The sequence below is a fragment of the Rhineura floridana genome, chromosome 13, assembly GCF_030035675.1.
Source record: "Rhineura floridana isolate rRhiFlo1 chromosome 13, rRhiFlo1.hap2, whole genome shotgun sequence".
Classification (NCBI taxonomy): Eukaryota; Metazoa; Chordata; class Lepidosauria; order Squamata; family Rhineuridae; genus Rhineura; species Rhineura floridana.
The window spans coordinates 9641701-9655231 of NC_084492.1; the positions used below are offsets into that span (position 1 = coordinate 9641701).

Genomic DNA, 13531 nt, shown 5'->3' on the forward strand with positions numbered 1-13531 from the left:
CCTGGCAACACAATCCTCTGCTGCTGCTTTGCCGCTCTCCCACAGCTCACCAGCTCTCCGGCTCTGCTTCCTTTGGTTGTCCGGCGTAGCTCAAGCTTGCTTTACTGGTTTTCAAACTGGGTGTTACTGGTGTGGAGCTGGGCCCATAACCCTTTGTAGAGTGCAGCACCTATTGACCAGTATAACCACTAGTCCAGTAGCGCGTTAACTTGCTTATTAGTGCCAGCCGCCGACCGAAATAATAGACCATCAGCCAAGTCTTCAAGCAGGAAAATACTTTACTGTTGCTATAGGCAGTTTTCACACCGTGCTCCGTCTTTCTCTCCAACCAACTCTATAACACTTTCCTATTACCCCCACACCTCTATGTGCTTACTCAAGCCTTTTATTGCTGCTGCTTTGATCTGTTTCAGCTGCAGCCTGACCTTGGGCGTTTCTCCCCCAAGTGCTCTCAATTACTGGCTTAACTGTTCCTTTAACTCTTACTGTCCTCTCTGGAACTGGCTGTGTTGCCCACCTAAGCCTGACATCAGATAGGATTTTGTTTTTATTATGGAATCACAACTCCAGTGTTGTTTTAAAGTTAATTTCTGATTTTATATATGTAATAACTGAAAATACTGGGCTGTATTTAGTGAAGTCCTACTCAGAGTAGATCCGTTGAAATTAATCAACCTAAGTTATGTCTATTAACTTCAATGGGTCTACTCTGAGTAGGACTAGCATTGAATAGTTCCCACTTTTTAATTCTGATGTATATATATATATATGTATATATATATGTATATATATATACAGATACACACAGTGCCTTGCAGAAGTAATCAGACTCCTGACCAATGCTCTCATATTACTGAATTACAAATGGTGCATTGTAATTTTGTTCTGTGTGATATTTTATTTTAAAACACTGAAACTCAAAATCAATTATTGTAAGGTGACATCGGTTTTATGATGGGAAATGTTTGTAAGAAACAAACAAACAACTGAAACATGTTGCTTGCATAGGTATTCAACCCCTGTGCTGTGGAAACTCCCAGTTTACACAGACAAAAGAAATTGCCCTATCGAGGACACAATTACCTTACCATTGGCCTTCACCTGTGAACCATTGAAGTTGCTGTCACATTGTTAGGATGAAAACTCCACTGTTGAAGGATCGTTGGTCAGGCTGTGGATCTGAAGGAAAATGAATACCAAAGAGCATTCTACAGAATTGAGAAATAATGTCATACCGTGTACTTCCGGGAAGGGTGACTTAGCCTGTGCCTGCTTTTGAGACGGGCTCCTGCCTCAAAAGAAGCTTATTCAGATATATCAGTCAGATTTTTTTTTTTTTGACTGATTAAACTTCTCCCGGGTAGGGAGAAACGAAGAGATTAACCTCAAAGCCTATTTTTGTTGGGAAGACCAGATCTCATTAATTTATGGGACGAGGTCCAGCCGACGAAGGTGGGACGGATTTTCAACAACAAGCTCTATCTGATAAAGCGAACGTTCATCTTATCTTCTAAGAGAGAACGCACTAACAGGCAAGCACCCTTCTTTCTATATTTTTCTTTTACTTGACTTAAATTGTTGCTGTTTAAAAGAGATTTGCCAGATTGATCGGTTTTTGACATCTCACTGGGGAGCCATAACTTCTCTCTGCTACTCACTAATTAATAGCTTATCTCTGTTTTTGTTGCAAAAAGCTGTCCTGGATTTGCATTCTAAAGATATACACAGAAGAGGGATTTCTATTCCAGATTTTTATTTTGAAGAATATTATATTGTCTGAGACTACTCTCTTTTTGGTCTATTTTATTTTGACGAATCTGTTTCCTGACGACCGCCATTAATTGTTTCGATCCTGGGAACTGCATTTTGTTTACTTAAGCATGGAGAGATAAGGCTGTCTGCTCTGTTTATACTGTGATGTCACCAAGTTTGGAGTATTAACCCAATTGTTGCTGAAATAAGAAGTGGTTTTCCTATATTTTTCTTTTAAAATGGCAATTAAGAAAGTGGCTGAGAATCTGGAAATAACTATGTTTCAGAAAATAATGGATGAGATTGAGATAACGAAACAAAACCTGCGACAGGGTTGTAAGGAGCTGAAAATTGAATTGAGTAAAATGAAGCAGGAGATTAAAGATATAGGGGTCCCTGTGAGAGAGGTGACCCTGGAAGGGGTCCCTGTGAGAGAGGAGACCCCGGAGATTGGAACAAACGTGGAACAGGAAAAAGATTTGGAGTCTATGGACTTTAGAAACAAAATCTATTGTTTGGAGACACAGGAGATTAAAGACATAGGGGTCCTTGTGAGAGAGGAGACCCTGGAGACTGGAACAGGGGTCCCTGTGAGAGAGGAGACCCTGGAGACTGGAACAGGGGTCCCTGTGAGAGAGGAGATCCCGGAGATTGGAACAAACGTGGAACAGGAACAAGATTTGGAGTCTATGGACTTTAGAAATAAAATCTATTGTTTGGAACTCAATGTTATCTCTGAAGAAATTAATGAAGATTCTAGAGATAAAGTTATCAATGGCATGGATAATCTTCTGGACTGGAATGATGTGATGGAGCCCAATATAGAGAAAATCTATGGAATTAACTGCAGCCATGTGACAATGGAAAAACTTTCAAGAGATGACCCAGTGTATTTTGAAAAAAAGAACAGAGATATGATTTTACAGCAGTATTTCAGCAACCTATTCAGAATGGATGGCAAGAAAATATTTGGGATAGAGGTAATTCCCATCAGACTCTTACTATATGACTATGGCTTTGACAGCAAGATTATTATGGAATACTGATAATGGAAGATTGGATACTGAAATTACTGGACTTAACAAGACTACTGAAGATGGAAGATGGAAAATGGAACTAATAGGGATAATAGAACAATGGCTACTGAAATTACTGAACCTAACAGATTCTGATGTGATGGATTAATTGAAATGTTTATTTTGACTATGGTTATGACAATAAGATTATCATAATTAGTAATGAGATGGATTAATCGATATGCTTATCTGGAAAAAAAAATTGATAGATATATTTCTTAAAGAATTGATGGTAGGTCTACCTGAGAAAATTGAATTGAAACCTCTCTTTGACTTTTTGTGGAAAGAATAAAGTAATGTTTATGAGATTTGATGATTAAGTAAGATAACTACTGGAGGAAAGTGATTTTATAATATGACTTAAGAGACAGGATTGTTATATATTATAGACTTATAACTGATTTGATCTTTGACAAATGGGAAGTCAATATTTTACTCTTTATTTTTTCTTTTTGTTTTTTTTTTTTCTTTTTTTCTTTTTGTTTAACTATTTTTGATTTTGTTTTTTGTCTTTGAATGTTTTATGATTTCGTCTTGTATGTTTTATGAAAATCTGAATAAAAATTATTGAAAAAAAAAAAGAGAAATAATGTCATACCTTTCCGTCTATGACAGGAAAGACATAAAACATTCTCGAGGATTGATATGATTTGGATGTCTAAAATTCTAGCGAAGGATATTTTTAAAATGGATATATTACCAAAAACTTTTTCGGACCACAATCCTGTGATATTAACCTTTAAAAAAAAAAATCTTGGATTTAGATGGAGACTAAATGAATCTTTATTACAGAATGACAAAGTAGTACAAGAATGTAAGAAGAAATTAAAAGAGTTTTTTGAATATAATTTACATAAAGGAACAAATGAAAATATTGTTTGGGATACAAGTAAGGCATTTATGAGGGGATATTTTATTAAATGTAATTCTGAATTAAAAAAAAAGAAACAACAGAAAATGCAATTAATTTTGGAAGAAATAAAACAAAAAGAGGAAGAATTGAAAAAGAATCCAACTAAAGTTTCTATTGTAAATCAAATTAAAATGTTACAGAATCAAGTATCAATGCTGACAGTTAGAGAAATTGAAAGGAAACTAAATTTTGCTAAACAAAGGACTTTTGAATTTGCAAATAAACCGGGGAAATGGTTAGCATATAAATTAAGAAAAGAACATCAAAAAAATATTATTTTAAAGATACAAGAAGGAGATGAGATGCTGACAGATAATGTAAAAATCAAAAAGATTTTTCATCAGTATTATTCAACATTGTACAAGTGTCAGGAAATCCCATCTGAAAAAATAGAAGAGTATATATCTAAACAGAATTTGCCTAAAATTACAGACTTTCAGAGACAAGCTATTAATGGCCCTATCACGTCAAGAGAGATATCTGAAGCTATAAACAAAATTAAATTAGGAAAGACGCCAGGACCAGATGGGTTATCTGCAATGTACTATAAATGTTTGGAGGAAGAACTCTTGCTACCTTTACAGTATACAATGAATTCTATTCTGCAAGAGGGAAAGATACCGGATAGTTGGAAAAATGCTAACATAACATTAATACCTAAAGAGGAGCAAGATTTAACTAAAACAAAAAATTATCGGCCGATATCTCTATTGAATAATGACTATAAAATTTTTACAATGATCTTGGCAGAAAGAATGAAAATAATATTGCAACAATTTATCCAGGAAGATCAATCAGGGTTTTTACCTAAAAGACAATTACGTGATAACGTCAGGAATGTCTTGAATGTCTTGGAATATTTAGAACAACGAAATGATAAACAAGCAGCTTTGATTTTTTTAGATGCTGAAAAAGCATTTGATAATTTGAATTGGAAATTTATGTTTCAGGTTTTGGAGCAAATGGATTTTGGAGACAATTTTATAAAATGGATTAGATCGATTTATACATCTCAGAAGGCTCAGATAATTGTTAACGGAGAGTTAACGGATTCATGTGAAATACAAAAGGGTACAAGACAGGGATGTCCATTATCTCCCCTTTTATTTATTCTGGTCTTAGAAGTGCTGCTTAGAGATATAAGGCAAGATAAAAGGATTTCGGGATTAAAGATAAAAAAAGAAGAATATAAATTGAGAGCATTTGCTGATGATTTGATAATTGTACTAGAAAACCCTTTGGAAGGAATTAATGTATTGATGGACAAATTAAAAGAATTTGGACCGTTAGCAGGATTTAAGATCAACAATCAAAAAACAAAGATGTTGGTGAAAAATTTAACTTTAAGGGAACAGAAAGAGTTAATGGACAAGACAGATTTTACAATAGAGAAAAAGTTGAAATATTTAGGTATCATTATGACAAATAAAAATTCAAAGTTGTTTCATAATAATTATGAAAAATTATGGACAGAGATTAAGAAAGATCTGCTAAGATGGGATAAACTACAATTGTCATTAATGGGTAGAATATCTGTGATAAAAATGAATGTATTACCGAGAATGATGTTTTTGTTTCAAACAATACCTGTAATATCCTCTGATTTACCTTTTAAACAATGGCAAAAAGATATCTCTAAATTTGTATGGCAAGGAAAAAAACCAAGAGTTAAATTTAAACTACTACAAGACGCCAAAGAAAGAGGAGGACTGGGATTACCAAATCTGAGACTTTATTTTGCTGCCTGCTGTCTAGTCTGGATAAAGGAATGGATCTTATTGAGGAATAAAAGACTATTGGTTTTGGAGGGCCATAACCTGAAGTGGGGATGGCATGGATATTTATGGTATGACAAAGTAAAAGTAAATGTAGACTTTAATAATCATTTTATAAGACGTCCTCTGTTGAAAATATGGAATAGATATAAACCAAGGTTTTATTCGAAAATACCATTATGTGTCTCAAGTCAAGAAGCGTTTTACAGAAGAGAAATGGCTGGAAAAGAGAAATGGTTAACTTATCAAGAACTATTAGAAAATGTACATGGAGAATATATAATGAAAGAGAGAGAACAACTGATAAAGGAAGGATATAGTTCTCAATGGTTTGCCTATTTACAATTGTTAGAAAGATATAAAATGGACAAGAAAATGTATGGGTTTGAAATAAGTAAATCTGATTTTGAAATAGGTTTGTGTACAAATGATGAAAATATAATTGCGAAAATGTATAAACTCTTACTGAAAATGGATATGGAGGAAGAACAAGTAAAAGAGTGTATGGTAAAGTGGGCAAAAAACTTTGGTTATAACATACAAATGGATCAATGGGAAAATATGTGGAAAAAAGGCTTGAAATTTACACTATGCTATAATCTTAAAGAAAATTTTTATAAAATGATGTACCGTTGGTACATGACTCCAGAAAAGTTGTCAAAAATGTATAGTAATGTTTCTAATGTTTGTTGGAAATGTAAACAACAAGAAGGATCATTTTATCATATGTGGTGGCTGTGTAAAAAGGCAAAATCATTTTGGGCACAGATAGGTAGGATGATGCAAAAAATTCTAAAGATAAATATTCAGTCAAAACCAGAATTTTTTTTATTGGGTTTTATGGATAAACAAATAGAAAAGAAATATGGAAGAATAATATTATATATGATTACGGCAGCAAGATTATTATATGCACAAAAGTGGAAAATGGAATCAACACCAACAACGGAAGAATGGCTATTGAAATTAATGGACTTAGTAGAGATGGATAAATTGACATGTCTACTTAGAGAAAAATCGACAGACACATTTCTTAAGGAATGGAAGCCTCTTTTAGACTTTTTGTTGAAAGATCAAAATAAAATGATGATATTGGGATTTGACGATTAATTAAGATAGCCTATGGAGAAAAGTGGTCCTGTATGTATACATTAAGGGACAGGTTTGATGTATATTATATACTTATAGCTGATCTGCGACAAATGGGAAGTCAACTATTTTATTTTTATTTTTTTTGTTGTATTATGTTTTTTGACTTTGTTTTGTTTGTCTTTTGAAAAATTTGAATAAAAATTATTAAAAAAAAAAAAGAGAAATAATGTCATACAAATGCATAGATCAGGAAAAGGGTATAAACTAATATCCAAGTGTTTGGATATGCCAGTGAGCACAGTTGGATCAATAATCAGGAAGTGGAAGCTGCATCACACCACCCAGGCACTGCCAAGAAAAGGCCGTCCCTCAAAACTCAGCGCTCAAACAAGGAGACTTGTGAGAGAAGCCACAGAGAGGCCAACAATCACTTTGAAGGAGCTACAGAGTTCAGTGGCTGGGAGTGGAGTAACGGTGCACCAGTCAACCATATTAACAGCTCTGCATAACACTGGTGTGTATGGGAGGGTGGCAAGAAAGAAGCCATTACTCAAAAAGTACCATCTGAAAGTATGTCTGGAGTTTGCCAGAAAGCATGAGAGTGCCTCAGCTGTGTTGTGGGAAAATGTTTTGTCAGATTAGACCAAGCTAGAGCTTTTTTTTGCCAAAACTCAAAGCCCTATGTGTGGGGCAAACCTATTGCTGCTCATGCCTCAAGACACACCATCCCTACAGTGAAGTATGGTGGTGGCAGATCATGCTGTGGGGATGCTTCTCATCAGCAGGGACTGGGCATCTTGTTTAAATTGAAGGAAGAATGGATGGAGCAAAATATAGAGAAATACTGCAAGAGAACCTGTTTCAGTCCATTAAAAAACTGAAACTTGGGAGGAAATTCCCTTTTCAGCAGAACACTGATCCCAAGCACAAGGCCAAAGCAACATTGAAGTGGCTCAAGAACAAAAAGGTGAATGTCCTGAAGTGGCTTAGTCAAACTCCCATTGAGAATCTGTGGTGCTCTTTGAAAATTGTGGTCCACAAGTGACTTCCAACCCACGTGAACAAACTGGAGCAAGTCTGCCAAGGAGAATGGGCCAAAATCCCTCTGACGCTGTGTGCAAAACTGATACATACCTACCCCAAAAGACTTAAAGCTGTTATTGCAGTGAAAGGTGGCTCTACCAAATATGAATGTGTGGGGGTTGAATACTTATGCAAGCAACGTGTTTCATTTTTTATGTTTCTTACAGACATTTCCCAACATAAAACCAATGTCACTTTACAATAATTGATTTTGAGTGTCAGTGTTTCAAGATGAAATATCCTACAGAACGAAATTACAATGTACCATTTGTAATTCAGAAATATGAGAGCATTGGTCAGGGGTCTGATTACTCTTGCAAGGCACTGTATATGAATGAGGATTCTGTTTGGGGATTTAGCTTGGAGTGGGGGTGTCTGTTTTTAAAAATGTGTTCCTTTTTTACATTGTTTAGTGTTTAAATGAGTTTCCCTCATAAATAGGTCTCGTACACGTCTTGGTTTCTGGATGCCTTTAACTATGCCATCTTGAAGAAGATAGATGTATTAAACCTTAGCATTGGAGGCCCAGACTTCATGGATCATCCCTTTGTTGACAAGGTTTGTGTGCCGTGGAGGAAAGGAATGAATTGCATCTGGTTGTGGCTTTCATAAATTTGCGTTTGAAGCATTTGGGTTAATTTTGTAGAGCCTCTGCCTTTAAAAAGAATCAGAGCATTACAGGATTTTGGCTTGGATCTTGAGTAACCCTTTTGCAAAGCAAAGGGTTCCTACCATTTACAGAAAAGACCTAGCACTGGCTTCTGCTAGTGGAAGGGAGATTGAGGAGGAGCTTTTTGCCAAATCCCTCTGCAACCCTGCATGCTACCTTCTGTGTTGGCTTGAAAGGTTCCCCCAAGCCCCTGGAGCAAATTTTGGGCTCAGAGGTTCAGGGGAGCACTGGGAAAAGGAAGAATTGGTGAGATCATCCCATGAGTAGATTTCTGCTGATGGGAACTTTGGATCTAAGCCAATATCTTTGCAGGAATGCTTTCTTCAAAGGAATACTCAGAACATAAATCATCTTATGTCACCGCTAATGTCACAAAGTTTCTTCTCATTTCAATCCAAATTAGGAAAAAATGTTCTCAACCCGCTCTTTAAAGAATTGTCTATGAGTTTTTGGAACTATGGTAGCTTTGTATCCTAAATATTTAAATCCTCCATGCTGTATGTTTGCTTTTTTATGTCTCTCTTTTAATATCTGGTCTGCGACTGTAATAAAATGATTCATTCATTTTGTGCATTCAATCGGGGTTCACATGATCAAACGCTCTTCCATATTGACCAACCAACAAATATTTCTATGCTGAAAGTTATTGTGTCATGGAGAAGACCCTCACATCCAGTTTTCTGTGTGGAAGGATTGTTTTTTATTTGAAAGATAATTCATTTCCATAATCACCAAACTTCAGTTTGATGTGCTGCTACCTAATTAGAACTTTATTACATCAGTGAGTACTACATCTAAAAATGTTACTTGTTGGTTTGCAGAAACTACAGGATATCTGTAGTCTTAGATGAGATGCGTAAGTTGGCAGCTGTCTTTTTACCTTCTTCTTTCAACAAGCCTGTTAATTAGAGACCTTATCCCAGTCTGCATCTGTGCTGGAATTCTTTTTAGTTTTTTCTAAAATATGTTTTAAAGATTTATTTTTAAAGATGTTTTTTAAAGATGTTTTAAAGATGTTTGTAGTGTTTTTATTTGCTGCCCTGGGCTCCTTCTGGGAGGAAGAGCATAATATAAATTTAATAATAATAATAATAATAGCATTCTGCCATATCACCCAGGAGCAAAAGCAGACCACCTTTGAGAGTGGCTATAAGGGGCTGAATTGTATACTGGAAGTTGCCACTTGAAACCATGTCTCTGCCCTGAATTCAGTTGATGACTTTAGACCAATCATCCCTAACCTGGTGTCTTCTAGATCAGGGGTTGTGGTCCACAAGCTTCATTCAGGTGGTCCGTGGGATGTCTGTGCATTTATGGTTGAAGAAAGGAAGACAGCACATTCATCACATTAAATATATTGGTGTACAAAGCCCTATACAGTTTGGGACCAGAACACCCAAAAGATCGTCATACCCCTGCAGGTGAGGGCCTCCTGCAGATACCATCTTATCAGGAGGTCCATTCTGCACAACTTAGGAAGTGGGCCTTTAATGTTGTGGCACCAACACTTTGGAATTCCCTCCCTTTAAATATTAGACAGGTACAATCTCTTATCTTTTTGGTGCCTACTGAAGACCTTCCTCTTTCAACAAGCCTTTTAAGTAGAGACCTTATCCCAGTCTGCATCTGTGTTGGAATTGCTTTTTAAGATGTTTTTAAAGCTTTTTAAAAGATGTTTTTAATATGTTTGTAAAGATGTTTTAGTTTAATATATTTTAAAATCTTTTTAAAAGATGTTCTAGAGGGTTTTTAGTGTTTTTGTTTGCTGTCCTGGACTCTTACTGGGAGGAAGGCCGAGATATAAATTTAAATAAAAATAATAATAGATTTTGAATTGTATTTTTATTGCTTCTTTTATTTCCTATAGTATTTTATTTCTATGGAATTTCTCTGTAATACAATAAAATAAAATATATAAGAAATAAAAGAAGCATTAAAAATACAATTAAAAATCATACAGCACCTCGCACAGCAGATTACAATAGCTACAACAGGCAGAAAAATAATTAAGCGGAAAAATCATTAAGTGGTCAACCAAGACTCTCAGCAATTTGAAAGTGATCCACTGGGAAAAAAATTGGGAACCACTGATCTAAACACTTTGTACTACAACTCTCATCAGCCTCAGCCAGAACAGGAGTTGTAGTCCAAAACACATGGAAGGTGTCAGGTTGGGGAAGGCTGCTTTAGGCAGTCTGCCTTAGTGTCCGCGTCCAATGTAATTTATTTATTTCATTTATGAATTGCTTCCTCTGAGGCATCTTGAAATGATTTACAATACAATGAAAACATATGAAACAATTACATACATGAAAACAGTCAAAATTTGCATATATAAAAACAAAATGCAATAACATATAAATAAAACAATACAAATGCATAAAATAACTTTCAAATCCAGTACAGACACCACCTGGGATAACAGTCTCCATTTAGAAGGCTTGTTGAAAAAGGAAAGTGTTCAACAAGCACCTAAAGCGCAACAAATATGTCACTTGTCTGATATACAACAGGAGGGAGTTCCAAAGGGTAGGTGCTGCCACATATGAGAAACATAGACTTAAAAGGGGTGCAGGATCTTGAGTGCAGGATGCAAGTACAGTATTTCTGACAGATATCCGTCCAGCCTCTACTTAAATATGGCCAGCAAAGAAACCTAGTGGCCTCTTTTTTACCCATCCTGGCTGCACCAGGTGACCTCTGGACATGGATTACCTTTCTGGTCTGGCCATCTACCTGGAGCTACTTCTTGTTATCCAAAAGCCTTCCTGTACCTGTAGGAGCGTAAGCATACACTTTAAGCCTTTTGTTATTACTGTATGTTCCAGGACCCTGTGTATTAATTACCGTTTAATGCAATGTGTGAAACTTTTTGTTTGTGGTTCATCAATGTTCAGTGTTTCTACCTGTGCCCTCCTTGCTGTGATTTTATTGAAAATAAATAAAATGTTTTCAAAAGTGCCCAGCAAAGATAGCACACAGACCTATCTTAAGGTGGCCATAAAGATTATTGAAATAATACATGCGAAGAGATTTGAACACTTTACAGCACTCCTTAAATGTTGAGTATTGGTGGTTTGCTTGTCACCATGTTTCAAAAATCTGTGTTTCTTAATTTCCTAGGTATGGGAGCTAACAGCCAACAATGTGATCATGGTCTCCGCTATTGGAAACGATGGCCCTTTATATGGGTAAGTCCCCATGATGTGTTTTTTCAGAGTAATTTCCAGAAATAAAATAAGTTTTCTTCCCTTCAGAAATAGTGTAAGAAGACTGCTTTGCCCTTTTTTTTTAGACTGATCTTGTCAATGGGATGTCTAGTGAAGGCTGGTGGCTTTGATATCAGCAGGGCAGTGAATCCACTCTGGGTTTTAGTCTGAACTTTCAAGGAGCTGTCCAAGGTGATTTAGACAGCTCCTTGAGGTTTTGGACTAAAACCCAGAGCAGAAACACTGCCCCACTGAGATCTGAGCCATCAGCCTCCACTGGCGCATGTCTCCTTCCTCCAAAATACATTGGTTTCTCATTTTCCCTTCAGAATTATAACCCTATGTGTTAGAGCTCATGCTATATAGCATCAATGTGAGATTGGTTCAGAAAATGTTTGCCAGTGGCCTAGATCCAGATAAATTTAATTGTTCTTAAGTCCCAATGAAATCAACAGGAGAATCATAACTGACTAAAGTCCCTTTTGCTTTTAAGAGGCCTTTCTTATTAACATTTCTCCGGATTCAGGACATGTGGTTTCGTGGGGAATAGGAAACCAACCTGTCTTAATTTTTTAGTAGCTTATTTTATAATCCGATTTGTTCTTTAAATATTCAGTTGGTGTTTTATCCTTTGAGAGCCAGTCTCAAGCATTGGACTAAGACTGGCAATAGTAGAGGGGCAAGGACTTGTTATCTGCTGCCCGCAGAGGGAAAGACTGGATCCAAAAGTCTGAAGTTACAGGAGGGTAGATTTTGGCTGAACAGTAAGAGGAACCTTCTGACAACCAAGACAATTCAACCATGGAAGAATTTACCTTGGAGTGGGGTGGGTGTCTCCCCTTCAGTGGAGGTCTTCAAATGGAGGCTGGATAGCCATCTCTTGAGGATGCTGCAGCTTTGGATGTCCAGCACTGAGGAGGAGGCTGGACTATAATTTGGAATTCCCTCCTGTCACATATCAGACAGTCCCTGTTTCCCTTTTGGCACCTACTGAAAACCCTTCTCTTTCAATAAGTCTTTTAAGAGGAGATTTTTATTCCAGTCTGCATCTGTACTGGAACTGTTTTTATATGTGGAATTGCTTTTAAATATTTGTATCGGTTTTTATATGTAGGATTGTTTTTAAAAGTTCACATTGTTTTTATATGTGGAATTCTTCTCAGTTGTTTTATATACATGGAACTGTTTTTAATTGTTTTTATACTTGTTTTACGGTTTCAACTCTTGCATTTGTTTTATAATTGCAAATTTTACTTTTTGCAACCCGCCCTGGGATCTTGTGGTTAAGGGAGGATAATAAAACGGATAGAGTAAATAATAAATAAACAGACTGTTTATAACGCCCCATCCAGCTCTGTGATTCTAAACTCAGGTTGAAATCTCTGCTCAGCTGTGAAGTTCACTGGGTGATCTTGGCCCAGTCTCTCTCCCCTTTCCCTCTCTCTCTCTGACCTACCTTGCACAATTCTTATGAGGGTTAAATAAAAGGGTAGGGAAAAGAATAATGTATGTTGCCCTCGTCTCCTTGTAGAAAGATGGGATAGAACTGTAATAAACAAATAATCCAATACCATTTTCAGCACACTCAACAACCCTGCTGACCAAATGGATGTGATTGGAGTAGGTGGCATTGACTTTGAAGATAACATCGCTCGGTTCTCATCAAGGGGAATGACCACTTGGGTAAGAGCCTTTTGGCAATGCTTATGTATTGTTCATTTGTTTATTTGTTTATTTATTAAATTTATATCCTGCCCTTCCTCCCAGTAGGAGCCCAGGACGGCAAAGAAAACACTAAAAACACTCTGAAACATCATAAAAACAGACTTTAAAATATATTAAAACAAAACATCTTGAAAAACATATTTTTTAACAAATCTTTAAAAACATCTTAAAAAGCAATTCCAACACAGATGCAGACTGAGATATGCATTAGAAGAGACACACACAGATGCACTTAA

General features: G+C 36.1%; 1 protein-coding gene across 2 annotated transcripts in view; it reads left to right on the top strand.

The window, feature by feature from the left end:
• MBTPS1 (membrane bound transcription factor peptidase, site 1) overlaps positions 1-13531 on the top strand; it is a 66962-nt gene that overhangs the window by 19289 nt on the left and 34142 nt on the right. For both annotated transcript variants that reach the window (XM_061593752.1, XM_061593751.1), the window contains exons 7-9: positions 8133-8249; positions 11485-11552; positions 13151-13253. In XM_061593752.1, the coding sequence (XP_061449736.1) occupies positions 8133-8249; positions 11485-11552; positions 13151-13253 (288 nt within the window). The remainder of the gene's footprint in view (positions 1-8132; positions 8250-11484; positions 11553-13150; positions 13254-13531) is intronic.